Source organism: Uloborus diversus, chromosome 6 (assembly GCF_026930045.1).
Source record: "Uloborus diversus isolate 005 chromosome 6, Udiv.v.3.1, whole genome shotgun sequence".
NCBI lineage: Eukaryota > Metazoa > Arthropoda > Arachnida > Araneae > Uloboridae > Uloborus > Uloborus diversus.
The window spans coordinates 27,060,973-27,082,040 of record NC_072736.1 but is presented as its reverse complement, the minus strand read 5'-3'; the positions used below and the strand labels follow the sequence as shown (position 1 = coordinate 27,082,040).

General features: G+C 37.6%; 1 protein-coding gene across 1 annotated transcript in view; it reads right to left on the bottom strand.

Moving 5' to 3' along the window:
- The window catches only part of LOC129223911 (potassium voltage-gated channel protein Shaw-like), a 57,763-nt gene extending 36,967 nt beyond the window's left edge, over positions 1-20,796 (bottom strand). The window contains exons 1-4 of the mRNA XM_054858291.1: positions 20,731-20,796; positions 19,266-19,484; positions 18,703-18,930; positions 6,569-6,984 (exon numbers count right to left, since the gene is read on the bottom strand). Of these exons, the coding sequence (XP_054714266.1) occupies positions 6,569-6,984; positions 18,703-18,930; positions 19,266-19,484; positions 20,731-20,796 (929 nt within the window). The remainder of the gene's footprint in view (positions 1-6,568; positions 6,985-18,702; positions 18,931-19,265; positions 19,485-20,730) is intronic.
- Positions 20,797-21,068: the final 272 nt, after the last annotated feature.

Below are 21,068 nucleotides of genomic sequence, written 5' to 3'. Positions count from 1 at the left end.
AAAAAAATGTTTAATTCTCCACTTAGCAGATAACTTTGGCTCAAAATGTCAAATTTACCTATGATAGAAAACAAAGGTTAAGTATAAAAGTTTTAAAATAATGTGGCTTGCAACAGCCACATCAATCACCCTTTGAAACAAAAGACGTTGCTAAAGAAATTTTAATGGGTTTTCAGCCCTCAAACTGTAACCACATTGATTACAATAACACATAAGTTTGGCATGCGAGTTGAACTATTTTACTTCTCATAACTTTCAGTCTTGATTGAAATTGTGACTTGATGGTATTGTGGCTTAATATTTCTAGATTCTAATCGGACTCGAATAAATCCATCCCTTTTGGTTAGGCAGCAAACTGTACCTGACATTTATTTTTCTTATTTTACCTATCGTCGCGCTGCTTTAGTATGACGTGAAGTTTTGAAAACCATACTACTCAGTAGGTACGTCACCAAGCAATTTCTTTCAAAGTTTTATCGGAAGTCCCCTTTTTGAAAGAGGGAGCTGCCGAGTTTTACCAGTTCTGCTTATAAATGAGCTCATAGCAGTCTCTCTGCTTCAAAATTGAAATCTGGAATTATACATGTTCATTGTCCATCTTCGAACTGATCGTCGTAATCCGTCTTGAAACAAGTTCTCTGATGATGGTCATCCGCAATACCTAGTATTATATTTTTTAGATTCTCAAAGTAACCAGTTTGCAGAACAAGAGCTGATGTTCTAAACATAGTACGATGGCAAGTTTAAAAAATTCGATTGTATAGCGAAAATTTACAATTTCAGATTTCAATTTGAGCTCTTTGATAAGCAGAAGTGGGAAAACTCGGATCATCTTCTTAAAAAAGGAATATCAGATAAAACTTTAAAAGAAATGGTGCTTGAGGGCGTAACTACTGAATTATATGATTTCCAATACCTCACGTTATACTAAAGCAGTGAGACGATGCGTAAAATTAGACAAAGAAGCGTCAAACACAGTTTGTTGTCTAACCAAGAGAGATGGATTTCTTAAAGTAAGATTAGAATCAAGAAATCTTACTCACAATGTATCACTAAGGCCAAACATTGTCAGAAGTCAAGATAATAATGCGACTCGCCAGCCAAACTATGTTTTATTGTATGAAATGTGGTTACAGTTTGAGAGTTCAAAAAACATTTAAAAGGGGGTTGTTTTGAGGAGTATTTTTCTCAGTTTTTGGAGGGGGACTCTTGCTTCTTAGGGGGGGGGGGGGCTCCGCGATATTGAGGGGTGTGCCCATGCCCTTAGTAGGTCCGGCCCCTTTGGGTACGTGAACGATGCCCACACGGACTAGAATAGCCAGATGTTATTCAAGGTCATGCAAGTAGAGGGGATTCTGTAAATGACTGGCTGTCTTTTGAGAGTACGCAATATCTGGGAAAGTTTGATCTTGGAGAAAAAAATCATAAGGACCATTTTTATAGAGAATTTTGAGATCTACAACTTTGGTCTGCGGTACTTTTCGATAAAACTTACCGTTTTTGAGAAAAATCCAAAAAACCTAAAATTTTGACCTTTGACCCCCCATAACTTTTTTAGCGCACATGGGATCGATGGGGACTTTTGGCACCTTATTTGTAATAGTTAGCCCAAGGTCCCTACAAAAATTTAGCTTTCCCGTAATTTTTGTTATTTGATCACTATTTTTATGTCTAAATTGACCGGGCTAAGTGAGTCAAGAAAAATGTTGTTATCGATCGTTTGGCGTTCTGTTAAAAGCAATTTTTTTTCTCTATTTTTTGATGAAGTATAAATCTTATTTTGAAGATGCGATTTTTTTTCCTTAAAACAACCACAGAAGTAGTACTTTTTTTGCCTCAACTCCTTATCTTTTGGCATGAATATTGTTATTACAATAAGGCCTGGAAAGTGGTTTTAATATATTTCCCATGCTGAAATTCTATTGCGTTACGGTCGTATGGATTAAAAACGTTCACACATTTTGTTGCTATCTTAGAGCATGAAATAGTAACTGAAGGGAGCAAGTCCAATTATTGGCTTAGGAAATGCTGAAGCAAAGATCCCAAGTCACATCGTTCAACAACGACGAATGAAAGACAAGTTTTTCGTGAAACGAGTGAGGAAAGCCTGATTTTTTCCAATACTTTACTTTAAAAATAGCACGTGACTTGAGGTCCTTGCTTCAAGGTTTGTAAGCTTCATCCTCTTCTCCTTTTATTCCTTCTCAATGGCTGCTATCCGTATTTGTTTGGCATCGTTAATGACAGTTTAGTTTTCATATCTCAATAATACTCGATTCGAAAAGCTCAAAGGTAAGGGGCCATTCATTAATTACGTAAGGGTCCTGTTGCATCTGAACTCTAGAAACGATGCGCATGTAGCGCCATCGCAGTTGTTAAAAGGCTCGCGGGGTCTCAGTGGCCAAGCGGTCTGAGTGACTGCTTGACATTGGCACACTTGAGGCGGTGGGTTCGACTCCCACCCTCGCTCCGGTTGTACTCTCCCTTCTTTGTGATGTAAATTCTTTCATGTGTTGTTTATATGTGTAATAAAATTATATATCATGCATAAGGGAGGCAAGGCACACAGATTGTAGTCCTCATCAAAATATTGTTAAAAGGCTCGCACATTTTGCTTCCGCAGTCGTTACCTGAAGAGCCAGTGCATGAGCACCGAGATTTGTTTACACATTATGTTTAGTTGCTTAATAAAATTGTTCTACCTATGTTTCATCAATTTACCTTTTTAAAAATACAGTCCACTATAAATTAATGAAGTGAACCTTACCAGGTCCCGAAGTGAAGAAGGGGGGAGGGGGTTGGAAAAATATCTACATTCCTTTACTTTGGGGGGAAGGGGGTCAAAACCATTCTTACGTAATATTTTCCAAGTCGATATTTTACATAAGAAATCGCGCGGTCAATTGGTTTGGCAGGGATCCTATTTCATTTGCGTCTGGAAGTTAAAAAACGTATTAGGATGAGCTGTTATTTATTTGTTTTACAAATAATGAATTGTGCAAAGTATAGTAAAATAATCGCTCTGTGTATGGCATATTTTATTTTTAATTAGTATTGCATCATAGACAAAAGAATGTCGAAAAAAAAGTCTAGATTCCAACTTTTTTCATTGCACAAAAAAGTTTAATTTAACAGTAGTGAATTTACTAACGGTTCCAGTGATGTAAGATTAGTTATTTTATTATTTTGAAAGACGATATGGAATCTTACGTAAGAACAGAAGGGACGGGTTGGAAAAATCTTGCGTACCTTTACATCGGGGACGGGGGTCAAAAATTGCCAAAATCATCCTTACGTAATTAATGAATGGTCCCTAACAACGAGAAGTAGCAATAATTGGGCAAATATGGCGGTCCACTAGAGTTTTTTTTTTAACATAAAAATGCCCATAAAAAAGCCCAGGTTAGAGGCATAGATAAAACCATTAGATCACACGAATTCTAAAGTAATGTTTAGAGCAGGGCTTCGCAACCGGTGTGCCGCGGCACACTGGTGCGCCGCTACAAGGAACCCGGTGTGCCGCGGTATTTTCGTAGTTATATAAAGAGAAAGAGCCTTGACGTATTTTATTTTCAAGTTACGACCGAAGAGCGTTAGTATCGTTCTGTAACTTCTCGATTCACCTTGTCGATCATACCCAACAAAGGAAGAGGCGGAATTTGCTGCCCCACCTCTTTTCAGCTTCTTGTGATCTTATTACTTTCAGTTTCGAAAACGGATTTTAATTTCCAGGAAAACAACTAATTATACAGATTTTTTTCTAAATCTTTCGCAAACGGAAGTATTGTCCCCTCCCCCAGGAATTTTAGCCCCAGTTTTAGCTTTTGTTTTCCTCTTTTCCAGTTCCGATACTAATTTTCTTTTATCGTAGTTTCTCAAAGCTCGGTTCTGAAACTTAGTAAAATAGAAATTAAAACCATACACTGTTACCCTCCATCGTGAAGCTCTCATGGCAGAACTTACCAGATGAGCTGAAGTCAGCTTTGGCTGAAGTCGTGAATTTTATAAAATCGAGTCCGCGTAATTCTCGCCTTTTCTCCGTACTTTGTGAAGAAAGGGAGGCAGATCACCACTCCCTACTTCTTCAAACAGAGATTCGCTCTCTTTCATGTGGTGAGGTACTATTAAGAATTTTTGAATTGAGGGACGAGGTACGTTTTGATTTTAAAAAACGAAATGCAGTACGCCAGTTTGTTGCAAGACAAATATTGGCTGGGAAAACTAACGTACATGGCCGCCATTTTTGAAAACCTTAACGAATTGAATCAGAAAATGCAAGGACAAGGAGAGAATTTGGGTTACATGTGTGGACAAGACAAACGGGTTCAAATCAAAAATTCAGCTGTGGAGAGAAGAAGCAGTTCGTGGCTCATTGGACATGTTCAACACGGACCGTCAACATGGTATATGAAGAAAATGGAATGGAAAAAAGCTGCTGAATGTGGTGGCAGAACATTTAGTCATACTTCAGGACACGTTTAAGCACTATTTCGAGAATAGTAACATGGAACAGTATGACTGGATTCGCGATCCATTCTCTTCATCTGCGGATGCATTAGTTGAAGACCTTTCTTTGAGGCGCGAGAATAATTTATGGACCTCAAGAGCGACCGTACTATTACGCTTAAGTTGAGCGAAGTGCCTCTGGACGCATTTTGGTTGCATGGTGGGATACTCATTTTTAAAAATGAGTATCCCACTATCTCTTGCCTTGATATTGATGTGCTGCTACCATTTTCAACTACATATCTTTGCGAACTCAGCATCTCAGCCCTCGCACTTATAAGAAACAGTTCGTATAGCTCTTTCCAGCTAGAGCCGAACATCAAACGTTTTGGAAAAAAATTAGTGTCATAACGGAAGTTAGGAGCTTGGTTTCAATTTCTTGCTTGCTTCTTTCTTGAAACATCATTTGATAAATCGTTTAATTGCAGTGTGCACTTTTATGACATGTTTGACAGAAAAGCTTTGAAACATATAAAGCATAATTTTCTGTAAAAAGCTATACTTTTGTTGTTCATTATCAACCTCAATGCATTCCAAATATATAAATTTTGCTTTCTAAATAAATTTAAACGTTTGCTATAATATATATTCATATGAGAAAAGTCCCCCCCCCCCCCCCGTCTTTTTACCAGTGAATGATAAAAACATTTCTATATTACCACTTCGAAATTAAGTTCAGTGTGCCCCGTTGATCTAGAAATTTCTTAAGTGTGCCTCAAAGTAAAAAAGGTTGAGAAGCACTGGTTTAGAGCAACGTAGCAGTTGGAAGACTCTTTTTCTCATGTGGTCTAGTAGTTTGGGCAGCTGTTGTTCATCCAGACGACCCAGGATCAGTTTCCGCTTGGGAAGGAAATTGCACTTTTCCTGTGCGGTATGGCAACGGAAAAGCTTCACGCTGAAAGATTTCTAAAGCCGTTCTAGGAGCCTGCACAAAAATCTACTAAAATCAGGTTAAGTTACACTGTTGAAAAATTTCCGGTAAAAAGTACTGGCATCCATGATGCTCGTACTTTTTACCCTAAAATCTTATTTTACTGTAAATTTTATGGTAGAGAAATGAGAATGTTTTGGTTAGTTAGTAAAAATAACGACCTGCTTGCGGTTGGGTCCGAATCTGGGTCATCAGGATTCAAGCGCGCTTCGCTATCCCTACACCGGTTGCGGTAGGTGAGCGGGTATGAAGCCATAAATGCATCACACCATAAGTCACGGGGTGTACAAACTGGCGTTGTAATCGCTTATTTTTACCGGTATACCTTACGGTAAAATTTTTCTGCACCGCAAAACATTCCTTTTTGCACTAATATTTACTTGAAAATTTTCCGCAATTTTTAACAGTGTATGTTTTGAATGCCTTTACCGAAACCACTCAAAAAAGGTTCTGTATTCCTGCCGCTAAGAAAGTGGTTCAAAAGCACCTGCTACGGCAGCTCCTGTGCGCATGCTGAGGATTTATGTTTTTTTTTAATCCAGCCCAGGAGCTGGGCAACCCCTGTTCCACCACTCCTAGAGGCATTGGTTTGGAAGGGGAACTCGTAGCATTTTATGAACACGACATATTTAATGCGCTCCAGTCACCAATAGCGGATCTACTACTCAGGGCCGCAGAGAGTCAAGGTGAGCCCCTTGTCAGTTATGTCACCGGGCCCCTCCCCGCTCCTCCCCTCCAAAAAAAGAAGAAGAAAAAAGAAAAGAAAAGGGGGAAAAGAAGAAAAGGGGGGAGAAGAAAAAAAGGGGAAAAGGAGGAAAAAAAAGGGGGACGGGGATTTTAAAAAAAAATCAAAACTACCTACTAGAAATCAATTACATAACTCTATTTCAAGTGCCAATTCATCAAAAACCAAAAAAGTAAATTTTACTCAATCTTTACGTTTTCTCTTATTTGGAGATTTTTCTCTTCTTTCTTTCTTAATTTCCTTTTTTCTTTTTCTTTTTTTTCGGACAGTGTCGCCGCCCCCCCCCCCCCCAAGGCCCGGGCCCCTAGTTTCCGACCAGGCTGACTTGGCCTGCTACTACCGGCTGGCATCAAATCTGAGACCCTCTAGTCGCGAGTCGCACGCACCTGGTGAGCTTGAAGAGCCGCATGATCCGGATGATGGAGAAGAACTCGAGGATGTCCGCGTTCTCGAGGTGCGAGGCGAACCTCTGCAGGGCGAGGTCGATGTAGAAGGAGAGCGTGGCTGTGAAGTCGATGAGGTTGACGGCCCCGCAGGCGAACTCGCCCTTCCGCGGGCTGGCCACGAAGCGGGCCGCGATCTCGAAGCTGAACCAGGCGTTGCACACGCACTCGATGTAGAAGAACACGTCGTGCGGGTAGGTGTGCGTCTTGTCCAGGGTCCAGGCCGAGACCGTGCCGTTGCCGCCGCCCGTGCGCACAGTCACGTTGCGGATGACGGGCACGCGCATGTTGGGGTGCGTCTTCAGGCAGAACGACAGGATGGACACGCAGATGAAGAACACGGACATGATGCCGATCACCTGCGGGGAGAGAAGAGATCGCGTTGAGAACGTGCGGGCGAGAAGTAAACAAGCATATACAGTCGGACCCTGATTTAACGAACCTCTATTTAACGAATATCGCGATTTAGCGAATTTTTCTTTTTCCCCGACTAAAGTGAAGGCAAAAACCTCTACCAAATAATACACCCTGAAATAACGAATTATTTTAAGAGTCGATTTTTATTTTTTTTTGATTAATTTGAGTTAGGAAATATTGGATTGCTTTACAAATATAGTGATTCATATTGTCCAAAGCAAAAAAAGACTTTTCTTGCAATCAGCTGTTTTTAACGAACGAGGTTTAGAACCAATGAATAGCGATTCTGATGCAGAAAGCGGTAATGAAACTTCTATAAAAACTTACTTTTTAAAATGCTATACATGGCCTGGAAACTGTGATGACTATTTCATGCAGCAGGCTGTAAATGACACAGTATTTTCTTCTTCCCATCAAGTCGAAAGTGAAATATTTAGAGTCAAGTATCAAGGAAATTGTCAAGCATTTATTACACAGTACTTTAAAATTTCAAACTAACTAATCTGTAATAAGTCACCCCCCCCCCCCCCCGGAATGCTGAAATTAAAGTGTACACTTTCTAACTCTGGATTTTTTGCGCAGTTGCTTATTAGGGCTTTTAGATAATGTAAATGCATTTTTTTAAATTTTTTTCACACCTCGATATTACGAATAACCTCGATTTAACGTTTCATAGTTTCGATCCCGATGAACTCTTTAAATCGGGGTCCGATTGTAATTCAAATAGGGAACTACAGCGCACCAACTAGGCACGGTCCATATCATACTTCATGGTGCGTCAGGTTCACACATCCTCATATACATATAATAGCCAATTGACCCCTTCAGACCTGGCGTCCGGTATACCGGATATGAGCTTTAAACAGCTGCTAATCCTCATATAAATAATAGCCGATGAACGAGTAACCCACCTGCTTCAGCAATGAAACTCGCGCCACGGCATGATAATTTGATAACGTGAAAAGCTTTAGGCTGAAAGCTTTAGGCGGCTGCCTTCTTTGACGAGGGTATCGAAAAATTGGTACCACTCTATGACAAATGTCTTAATCAGAGCGGCGACTACGTCGAGAGGTAGTTGGAAGGTGTATGTACATATTCCAAATAAAAGAGTTTCCGTTGTCTTTGTGGTCTTCATTTCGCGATCGATCGGACCTTGAAGAAAAAAATAACCCTCGTAGTAAGGCTGTAATGATCGGCGAATGAAGAAACGAAAAAGTTGTTAACAGCTTTAAGGCTATCTACTGGATTTCAGGGTTCATCCACTGGAATAAGGATTAAAATTTCAACTATCAGATATAACTAAACAGGCAATTGCTTCATTCAAATGTTGAAGCAATTTTCATCCGTCATACCTTGACGGGCGATTTTCTAGCTAAGGAATAAACTCCAAGCTGAGCTGATTCCCAGTGCAGGACCTTCTCCGGTGCAATGTGCAGCGTCCGCAATGAGACCGAAACCATTGACGGTATCAATCTTTGAACCCAGCCGTACGGCATGGTTACGGCACTATGAACTTTATCCGTAAGTTGCTTCTGCAACACATAAAATTTGAAGAGGCAACGCTGGGAAAAAATTCATTGTGCCGTAACCATGAAAATCAGAAGTTCAAAAAGATGGTGAGTAAGAAAATTATTTGGCCTTGACATGCCGAATCCGAATTTATAGACTATAGTTTACAGTAAGAAATAAATTTGCAAAGGAAAAATCATGCCAAACTTCCTGTTAAGGAGCTCACTGTGGGTGTAATGATTTTCGTATCACGCTTATTACCCTACCCATTCTCTGCGAATTCGATGTTTTTTGACTGATAAGTGTAAGTCAGGAAAACTTAGTATGCATGTTAAAACTATCAGGAAAGGAGTTTTACGTTCAGAAAAAACTAGTCCAAATTTTACCACCACGGAAAAAAGGAGCGTATGAAGAAAAAACAGCAGTCGGGAACCAGAAAATTTTTTTGTCACAGAATTCAGTCAGATGGCTTTCCGTGTGACTTAACCACACATTCAAAGCGTATTATAGCTTCTTTAGGGCACGTTTTTTCTATGCATTGCAGTAATTGTGCGATCACGATAGGTAACTCATGAAGAAGCTAAGAATTCCTCACCTGGCGTTAAAATTTAGAACAATCGCTCTCTTATTGCATATTTCCTTCAACACATGTACCAAATTTCAACGGGGCATGTTTATACAAGGAGCGACGTCTAAACAGAGTAAGTTTAATTCTAATCATTTTGTATAAATGATGTACAGAAAGTTATTTTCTGAACACTTTAAGTAAGTATATATTGCACATATTCTATCTCATCCAGTTTAACGCAACAATTTCTATAAAATAATGTCCCTACTCATTTCACAAGCAGATCGATTTCACAAGCAGAGCAAGATCGACTTCAAATTTCCGTACTAAAAACTTTCAAATCTTTACTAATATTACTAGCAAAAATACCCGGCGTTGCCTGGGTCAGAAATAAATGTAAGAAACAATCGCTACTTCCTTTCGTTTTCTGTTTTAACTGAAAGAACTCAAAACATATCACTTTGACGTGATTAAAAATCGAACTTCTTCCTTACCTATTGAAGTAAAATAGCAATAAGTATAAAGAACGAACGAATATTCATTTAGAAACGAAAGCACGAATTTAAGCATATAAAAATTTGAGGAACTTTCAAAATATGAACTATAACAAAAACAAAGATCACTGAAAAAACCGTGCGCTTTATTTAATTGAATAGTGCACACTCAAAAGAAAAAAAAAGCTCTATTCGGAACTCCAGCGCTCGAATACGCTACCTTGCGGTGATTTACAAAACTGCAAATGAAACTAAAACATTGCCACGTTGCGTTCCACGTGTGTCTGTTGACGTAAATACAGGCAGTTTGTTCTGAGTATTTATTAACGCAATCGATGTGTCTTAGTTTGCTTTCAGCTACAGAAATTAATTCGTCCCTTAGTAGTATTCTCGAGCTTCTCAAAATAATGTTAGTTTTCATTATTTCCTTAATAATTGGTGAAAGCGAAAATTCTGGATTAACAAACTTGGATAACGTTATACAAGGTAAAAAAAATTTATTGTTTTGTATGAATTTGTAAGAATATGGGGTTTTTTTTAATCTTAAATTAATTAAACTTACCATATTTTACAGCAGCATTTAGTTGGAATGGTAGTATGCAAAATATTTTCTTGAATATATTATCGTAGAACAAAATGAATAACCGAGAAAGAATTTACTTTATTCCTTTTATTCTCAGCTGAAAGGTTTCGCCAAATTTGTTTAGGGTTATAGTTTTAGTATAGTGCGAGCAAAGTAGCCTTGGCGAGATTTCGCGTTTTTAGTTAAACCATTTTTAATTTTTATCATGAGTGGAATAAAATGGTATTAAGATTACAGAATTCGACAAGTGAAAAGAAATAATGGTCAATCAACTGAAAAGAAAACTACCACCATATATCCGTGAGAATTTTGTTGATGATTTGCATAACATGACACAATTAAATCGTAACTCAGAAATTAGAAAAATCGAAACAGAAAATTTTTAAATTAACCGATTTGGGAATTCGAGAGAAATAACTCGATGACAAATGGAAAACAATAAGCGCTAGCCAAGCAAGGCAAAAAAGTATCATCTTCTTTCGATAAAAATTTGTAATGTCATATTGAATTTTCTAGCATTAATTGTTATTCTTGTCAGGCCACAATTATTATTTAGTTTTATCAAGAATTGATAAATATCGAATTCAACATCGTGGAAATAGCTGCTTAGAACTACGAACTACGTAGTTTGCATTAATCTTTGACGTTTAGTAATGCTTCTTGAATTCTCATTTCTTTCTACGTGGGCCAGAATATCCACAAGACTTTGAAAATTAATTTAAAAAGAATAAAGCAAAAAAATCATACGTACGAACAAAAATCACAACACTTTTAGCATTTTCTTCGTTACCATGTGCATTTGTTTTAGTTTTTAAGTCCGCCATTAGACAGTGACTTCAGTGCCCCCTATAGTTCGTTGGAGTTGCGAATACTATGTTTCTTTAAGGATGCAAAAAGTAGATTTTTCAAATGTTTAAACGACTTTAAACTCATGTCTGCTCCGGAGAAGCCTTGATTCAAAAATTTCATTATGATTACTTTTATTATTGCTGTTGTTAGGCAAGGAATTTTTGTAACAATGAGTTTTATACTCGCAACTTCAAAGCTCGAATAAATTACCTTGCGGTGATTACCAATACTAAAGAAAAAGGTAAAACATTCCATTCCACGAGTTTTCTTTGGGGTAAATTTCCAGCTTCAAGCAGTTTGTGGTGTAACGTAATTTCAGAAGAATAAAAAAGAAAGCTTCGCACAAATACGATGAAAAAGTACTGTCATTCACTAAACGTCAAAGCAAGTTATAAATTATGGCATTTGTTTGTTTCACCTTTTTTCATCCGCCATTAGACAGTGGCTGCTGTGCCCCCTATAATTTATTGGAGTTGCGAATTTAATTATTTAATGGGGAAATGATATGAAATTTACTGTTTTCCACTATAACTTTTTACAACTAAGTTTTTAAGGAATAAATTACAGCCTAAGTTGCTCCCTCATAATGTATCTATCTATGGTGAAAAAATGGTTAAAATCCCTACAGTAGTTTTGAAGTTTACCCCGGACATCCGGACAGAGATTAGCCCTTTATGTATAAAGATGAGGATGCAATTCCTAAGAAAGCAATATCATGCTTGCTCCAGAGAGGCCTTGATTCAAAATTTACATTATGATTACTTTTAATATTGCTGTTGTTAGGCAACGAATTTTCGAAACAATGGGTTTAATCTTTAATCATTTGATGTGGAAATTACATGACGTTTAGTGCTTTCGATCACGACGTTTTTAGACTAAGTTTTTTAGCGATACATTATAGCCTAAGTTGTCCCCCGATAATGTAGCTATCTATGGTGAAAAAATGGCTAAAATCCCTCCAGTAGTTTTGAAGTTTACCCCGGACATCCGGACAGAGATTAGCCCTTTATGTATAAAGATAAAGAGAGAGGGCGGATTTTTGTGTGTTTATATGCTCGAGGTAATCTCCGGAACCACTGCACCTATTCGAAAAATTCTTTCACTATATGAAATTGGCTTTCTTACTGAGTAACATAGGCTATAATTTGAAAAAATCCAATAAATAGTTCTTTTTTAAATTCAAATTTAGACCCAAATTTTACGTAAATTGCCTATTATTGGCTATTGAAGGGGTGAAAAATAACTTGCACATATTAATATTTTATATCGTTGAAAAGGGTAGAATTTTCCGCGTTCTAAGCAATTTGTTTTAATGCTCTAACTTCATTACGACGGGAGCAATTTGCGTTTTTATCTCGAACTTTTTTAGGCTTAGCTGAAATTTTGGCAATACTTTCTTCATTTAATCTATCAATAAAAAGTGAAGGAAATGTCCCACAGTGTTCTTTTTGACACCGTTTGAAAAAGTGGCATTTTTTACTCCAGAAATATCTCGACCTATGGTCGGAAAAGTAACTTTCTATCTCCAAAGGAAAAAAAGTTACAAGCCGTTAAAAATAAAGTTCGAATAAATCTAATCTCCATTAAAATTACTGATGTTTTGTTTCGCATTGCCATGGTTACATCTTTTAGCTTCGCTTCATTTTAATTTTTTAAAGGTCCACAAACTTGGCACCACGGAATTTAAGCAATGCGGAAATGTTTTCCCGCCAATTCTGCATATTTTACGATCTACGCTATGATAATTCCCCAAGACAATGTAGAAATTGCGGGAAGAAATTGAAAACTAGGAGTCTCAGCAATTTTCCCAATTGTCGCCAAATTTGTGGACGCAAAGACCAAGGGTTAATGTACTTCGGCCATTGTCTTGCTGATAGTGGCAAAAACAAACAATGGGGTTGTTTCCTTCAGTCAAAAGTAGTACTTTTAGTCACTGAATTTTTTTTCAACCGAACGGTTCAAACGCTTGATAGTTTATTGAATTTTTTAAACTTTTCAATTTACAAGGTTTGAACAGAATAACGTCTGTCGGGTCCTCTAGTAACTTATATTTCAGTTTAAATTGCTTTTACAGCCAACCAGATTTTTCCAACTTCTATTTCATTTGATTACTGTGTTTTTAAATGTTTTATGTTTTTGTATTTGTTTATGTATTTATTATGTAGCATGTATCAAAATTGTTAAAGCGAGTCCTTGGTCGTTCGTTTTACCTGTTCTGTTCCCCTCAATCACCACATCGGGTTAAACCCTCACCAGGGTTGGTACGGTAGTGATTGGTGGGGTTTAAATGAATAAATAAATAACACTTCAAGTATACTGTCATAAATAAAAATGCTTTCTCTCAAGCTATAACCTATTTGTTTTCAATTAACCCAAACAAAACTAGCTAAAACCCAATGAACAGAAAAACGAAACGAGCTGATGTGTGCATCACATGACTTCCTTTTACACCAATTTAATGCTATTTCCCTATTATTGCAATTTTAATGGGATTCTCTCTCTAACTCTTTAAATATCACTAGCAATGGCCACATTGAAAGCAGATTTAAAAAAAAAAAAAAATCGCCAAATTTTTCGCCAAGTTGGCGACAAAACTTGGCAACCAAAAGACTGGCGATATATCGCCAAGTGACCGCCAAATTATAACACCACTTGAGTTTGCATCGAAATTAACAATGATTTCCCCCCAAAAAGGTGCAAAAGACCCCTTTAGAAACACCCGAATGCAACCAAAATAGGAGGTGCACAACTAGACCCCACTACGAGTCTATGTACCAAATTTCAACTTTCTAGGACATACCATTTTTGAGTTATGCGAGATACATACGCACATACGCACATACGCACATACACACATACGCACATACATACAGACGTCACGAGAAAAGTCGTTGTAATTACCTCGGTGATGGTCAAAATGGATATTTCGCGTGTCTATACATTCTTAGGCACTTTTCCGCATGTGGTCGAATCGAAAAAAAAACTCAACATTCATTTGGGGGTGAGCAAAATGGAAATTAAGGGCGATTTTTGAGTGAAAATTTTTTCGCGAATACAATACTTCCTTTTTTGTAAAAGGAAGTAAAAAGTGAAGAAAAATGTTGCCTGTCTCAAAGATGGATGTTCCTAAAAGCAGAAGAAAAAAAAAGATCCATCGGAAACAGAAGAACGAGGATAGGTTCGTTTGCTCGGCGAAAAATAATTCTATTTCAGACTTTTAACACTAAGATGTTAAAATCGATCCTTTACATTACAGCAAACAATTTTCTTCTAAAGTCATGTAAACACTTAACTCTTTGTCGGAGGAATAAATTCATTATTTACATTTCTAAGTCACATAGGGGCTTGGGAAAGTAAAAAGAATGACTCTCACAGACGATATTTTCCTTTATGTAATCTCCCTATAATGTTTTCTCAAATTGTCGAATCACACGCCTCAAACACGTTGCTGATCATCGTTTGGTTCGCGCACAAATCATTTCCTTTTTAAATGAAAATCCTAAAAGTGTTTGTTTGGAACACTTGCCGGTCTCTGGAAGCGATGTGTACCCAACATATTTTAGGCAGTTCGTTCGAATGCGTTCGAATCGAACGAAAAATCGAAGTGAACTTCCGCCAAAGAGTACACAAACGGCTTCGAGCTACAGCAGGTACGTGATGGGAATTGGATTTGCAAACAAAATCAGGCTGATGTGCAAACTGTTTGACAAGAAAGTTGAGTTAGAACTGGCACGGGAGTTCGAAAAATAATTCCAGGATTCTGAACCAGAGAAGTAAGAGTTAACTTAGAAAGAAAGTTTTCAGTAACCAAAACTATTTATAGATAGAATCACATTAGCGGGATTTCGCAATCAAGGGCATTAGATTTGACGAAAAGTAAAAAAAAAAAAAAAAAAAAAACCCTAATAAATAATAGCTAAATTCACTGATCGAGTAACGCTCTGACGTCGTCAGAAATGAAACTCACGCTATGCATGATGCCGCTATTATTTCATTATTGAAGCACCAAAAAATCAGTAAGTTATTTATTATTTGATAACATTTTTTTTGGCAATGTTTGACATGCAGGGAAATGTTTTATTGTGACAAGAGCGAACTGGATCCGATTACTTAACTGTTTTACTGATAAGATTGTGTCATTTCAGGGGAATGAAGAAACGAAAAAGTGGTTAACAATGACCGCTATCTATTGTAGTTTAGGGTTCATCCACTGGAGTGAGGCTTCAAATGTCAACTATCAAAATATTACCAAACAGGCAATTGCTTCGTTGAAATGTAGAAGCAATTTTCACCCGTCATATCTTGACGGGCGATTTTATCTATATATATAAAAATGGAGTTTGGTAAATTTGTTCCCTAAGATCTCAGAAACTACCCGGCAGATTTGGCTGAAAATTTCACCGTTTGTTCAGTTTGGTACTGGGGAGGTTTGTAGACCAGTTCGAAAAAAATCTGTTTGATAGTTCCTTTTTTATTCTAATTTGTCCAAATTTTCGCATAAATGCCCCAATATGACGGTGAAAAAATACTTGCACATATTAAAATTATGTGTACATCGAAAGCGCTTATTTTTCTGCTGAAGATGGCATCTGTTAAAAAGTTCTAAGTTGTATGAAAAACGAGTTATGAGCTTTTTTTTCCATGCTCGAAGGCTTTCCTTAACCCAATTCATTATTTAGTGTATCATCTCAACTCCCAGTTCATAGTTAGAATTATTGAATGTTTTGTGTTTTGTCTGACTGTTTAAGGCTTTTCTCAAGTCAAATCTTAAAGTAATGTTTTTTCCCCAAGATTGGCTAATAATAACTAGATTTGGTTGATTATTTTTCATTTAAACGGAACTTTAGGGTAATTAATGGTTTTTTTAAATTATTTGTGCTGATTGGATTTTTTAATCATTATCCAATCTAACAGCAGAAAACTCGCCAAAATTTATGCAGAAAGATTTCAGTAGCGGATGCATTTGGCAGTTTTTTCAACTGTCGCGGTTTTTGAAATCAAAGACTACGTAATAATGTTTGTCAGCTTTCACCATGTAAACAAAATATCGTCAATCAAAGAATCTTTAAAAACTTTTTTTACTGTAAAATAATCCAGCAACTAAACTAGACAAATCCATAAACAGCACAAAAACTTCCACTAATGTGACTTTGTGCACAAATTCAAACCATTGCCAAATTTTACTACTTATTTTGGAAACATTTCGGATGAAATTGTTTAGCGCCATTTTATGGTGACCAAAAGTATCTTAGCATATGGCGACAATATCTCTTTAACAAAAATTAGTAACATACCGTTTTACAAAGTAAGGAGGGGAAGCATTATCCAAGGTATCCCAAAACGATTCCCGAAAATTCGGTAACATTTTAAATCGCACCAAGAACCCACAATAATTAAAATTTTCCAAAATAACTTAAGCAAGTTTCAGGGGATCACGGGCGCACGGCTATTTTTTTTTAAAACAGTTCGTTCTTCAATAGACATACAGAGAAGGTAAGACTCCATGTAAAAAAAAAATAAGTATTAACTGATAAATCTTTTTAAACATGTAAAGCTTAATTTCATATTTCGGAAATTCTTCAAATTTGTATACGCTTAAATTTCGTGTTTTCGTTTCTAAATGAGTACTATTTTGCTCTTTTTACTTACTGCTACTTTAGTTTTATGAGTAAGGAAGAAGCTAGATTTTAAATCACGTCAAAAAGGTGTGTTTTAAATTCTTTCACCTAAAACAGAAAACACTAGTTTCACCTTTTCACCTAAAACAGAAACAACTTTACCAGTATAGATACACTTTTGTATCTATAATGGTAAAGTTGTGCACATTGCCAAGGCAGTCATCTTACATACAGCAAAGTTAAACTGTCGAAAATCTGGCTAGAGCAGACAAATTAACATTATGAACGTAATTTTCATATTGGTTAAATGGATGGTGACCTAAATGCAATTACCAACTTTAATTTTTACGGAAAATTTTAGCTAGTAATTTATATAATTCTCTTACGTGCCGGCAAATGAATGGGTGAATTTCTAAACCTCTGTTGGCAACACTTCGCCGATAAACGCCGATCTCTTTAACAAAAATTAGTAACATACCGTTTTACAAAGTAAGGAGGGGAAGCATTATCCAAGGTATCCCAAAACGATTCCCGAAAATTCGGTAACATTTTAAATCGCACCAAGAACCCACAATAATTAAAATTTTCCAAAATAACTTAAGCAAGTTTCAGGGGATCACGGGCGCACGGCTATTTTTTTTTAAAACAGTTCGTTCTTCAATAGACATACAGAGAAGGTAAGACTCCATGTAAAAAAAAAAAAAGTATTAACTGATAAATCTTTTTAAACATGTAAAGCTTAATTTCATATTTCGGAAATTCTTCAAATTTGTATACGCTTAAATTTCGTGTTTTCGTTTCTAAATGAGTACTATTTTGCTCTTTTTACTTACTGCTACTTTAGTTTTATGAGTAAGGAAGAAGCTAGATTTTAAATCACGTCAAAAAGGTGTGTTTTAAATTCTTTCACCTAAAACAGAAAACAAATGCAAGTAACGATTGTTTCTCATAACTAGGGGGCTATCGCCCCCTGCTCGCTATCGCTCGCCAACCCCCGGAACTGCTTACGCAGTTCCCTGTGGATCGCTTCGCGATCCATGCTCGCTTCGCTCGCTCGCTGTATGCCAATACATTAGCCTAGCTAAAATTTTCCGTAAAAATTAAAGTTGGTAATTGCATTTAGGTCACCATCCATTTAACCAATATGAAAATTACGTTCATAATGTTAATTTGTCTGCTCTAGCCAGATTTTCGACAGTTTAACTTTGCTGTATGTAAGATGACTGCCTTGGCAATGTGCACAACTTTACCATTATAGATACAAAAGTGTCTGTCATTGCTTTGGAGAGATTGCACTTCTACCTGTTGGTCCGCGGAAGGTATTTTATTTTGAGCGTCGTCTATTCTCTGCTTCAGTACGATTGGCTCGTCTTAAATTGGATTCAAGAACGGTTTCCTGCCTTCTTTGAGCTTTTCTTTGCTGATTAAGGTTGAAATGGGCCACAGCCCGACTCAAACTCATCTCAAAAAAAAAAAAAGTTCGTTGAGTATTCTGTGATTCAAGATTTCAAAACAACGTAGAAGTTTGTTTACATGATTTATCGGCGAAGTGTTGCCAACAGAGGTTTAGAAATTCACCCATTCATTTGCCGGCACGTAAGAGAATTATATATATAGATTATTGCTAACCCAGGCAACGCTGGGTATTTTTGCTAGTAATAAATAAAAAGAAGTGAAGTGTTAAAATATTGTTCATAAACCATTTTATTTCAAAGACGTCATATAGTTTTGATCCTGAGATATTTTAGAATTTCACATTGAGAGTCAAGTGGGTAGGTTTTAGTTTACGATTAGGATAAACACTGACACTATTCACACTGTTCCCTGAAATATTTATGCCTGCCCAACGACAACGATAGAATTGAACAATATCTATCTGGGTTGAAAAGTGGGTTCGCTGCACCCTTAGAGCAGGCCTAGTCGGCTTGTGCGGTAATCAGGCCCAGTCTTTAACTGAGACAAATTAAATTGTTACATAACGACATCTCTCAACTTACATCTTAAATATTCCAATGATTAATGCACCACGCACTTCTTACCTTAGCAGGAGTAGACGAGTAGGGTTCGTCGAAGAGGGCCCATATGCGGGGCTTCACCTTCTGCCAGCAGGAGAGCGTCCCCGCCCGAAACTCCTCCTCCATGCCAAATTTGAGAGCCACCTCCTCGTCAGTGGGTCGTTCCGTGTCCAAGTCCAGTTGGTCGAGCACGGCCAACGTCTCTTTCGTGTCGCGATGCTGAGTGTATGTCATCCAACAGCAGGGTTCCACCTACAAAGAACGGAAAGAAATATGAATCGGCAAACCTCTGGGCCTGGAATTTCCAACGTGCCTTGTCAAATGACTGCTGTAAGGCTAACCTTAAGAAGTGGATCCCCACTACATCTTTGTCATCATGTGACAATGCGTTTTGCTTCAGAAGCGAATAATAAACGGTAGGTAGGATGAAAAGTACTAGTGACGCGACTTCAATCGTCACCAAATCAACAACGAAAAGAATAGTATCGTAAAAATATAATGGTGAGCTACTGAAGCAGAAATTCTTTGTAAATGCTAGTGGAATATTTGATGAATGCAACCTGAAGTAGTGAAAAAGGAGCAATTACCTGATTTGAGTCCAGCCCCCAGAATTCCAGCTCCTCTTCGAAGAGGGGACCGCAAACGTCTGTGGGGTAGTGTAGCTTCCCCGAACGGTAGTAGTTGAGGATCTGCGCAAAGACGCCGGGGTGGCGGTCGAAGAAGTACTCGTTCAGAACGGGATCGTAGTTGGCCAGAGCTTCCGTCAGACGAGAAAGACGGGTGGCGGGAATCTTCTTGAGGGTGGCCTGAGGAAAGAATCGCAATGATGCATCAAAATTCTGTTTCTGAACATTATTAATGAGTGATTGCTTTGAGATCGAGGATTCGAGCGTTTGCTCTTAGACATGAATCGGATGAAGTGATACACCCATCCACTCTACCCATGCTTTGCCGCGGAATCAGAGCCCTAGTCCTCAGTTTTGGAGCCTACTTCGTTACCGAACATGCCATTGGGTGGCAAAGATCGATTGCTTAAAATTGCATACTGTAGCAATGCAACTAGCCACACGCATCGAAGTTTCAACTGAACAGTTTAACCTGTACTTGGTGTGTGTGTGGGGGGGGGGACTTCAGTCTCAGTTCAACTCAACTGTACAGTAAAATTGAAAACAATGGAATTAATTTTTTTTTTACATTGAACTCTTCATCTGGTTGTTACGTGTGAGGGGGGGGGGGTCATCTCTCTTCACACTGTAAAAAAAATTCCGAAACGTTACTGGTTATTTCCGTGGAACGTTTCGGGGTTTCACAAGTTTTCACCTATTTCCCTGTAAAAACAAGTATCTTCGCAAAAAAAGTTTCGTGAATCACTACAAGTTGCATGCATGCAGACTTCTTTCTGTTGTGGAAAATATTTTGAGCATCCAGTTTAAAAATTGAATGAGCATGCTCGTTAAGTAAATTGACCTAAGTTCGATTACGGCTCGTCCAGTTTCACTAAGCTCTCAGTGGGAGCGAAAAAATCAATGGATAGCAACAGCTTTGCAAGGCAGAAATTGCAGGCAAGTGATATGCTCGGTTCTTTTTTTTTTTTTTTTTGGATAGCTTTGGCCGTGGTTGCTCTGGAGCTTTGTTGGTAAATCAGGAAGGTTCTAATCAATTACATTTAGCTTACTTATTTTTTCTAGAAGGTACTCGAGACATGACTGGCTTTAAAAGGAGAGATTTCGCAATTCTTCAGAAAGTTTCAAGGTTAATTTCAGAAAAGTCACTCACTTTTAGCGGAGAACGTTCCTGGTTTTTCCAAGATATGTTACTGGCCGAAATTGAGCACATCAGCAGCCTATTAATTTCCAGGAACGTTTCTGAATCGTTTTTACAGTACAGTTCAATTTTTTAAACAGGCCACACACGTACAGTTTCAACTAATAGTTTGAAACGAGCAGTTGATAATTAACTTTTTAGGAACTTCTACAATCTACATTATACAATTTCAACTGTTCAGTTGAAACTGTACCACTTTACTTGAACAGAATGAACAAAGTGTCTCACCTTGTATGTTTCGTGCCGGATCCCTCCCACGTTCAGCACCACTCTGTTCTCAGCGTCCAGGTTCATCGATTTTCGTCTAACAATTGGAAATTAGACCTATCAGCAAGCCAGGTGATCAGCCGCAATATGTCCTCCATATCTTCTACGGAAGAATAAGTCCTTCAAGAAGGTCATGGCTAGTCCTGAAATGCACCGCAACTTTTTCAATGGACTGATGAAATTTGATGTTCAGCAAATGTAATATCTGTTTTTCTTGAGGATATACGATTTTTCAAAACCTAGTTCTCGGAATAAATTGCTATTGAGGAATTGTTCTGTATATTTATATATCATTCACA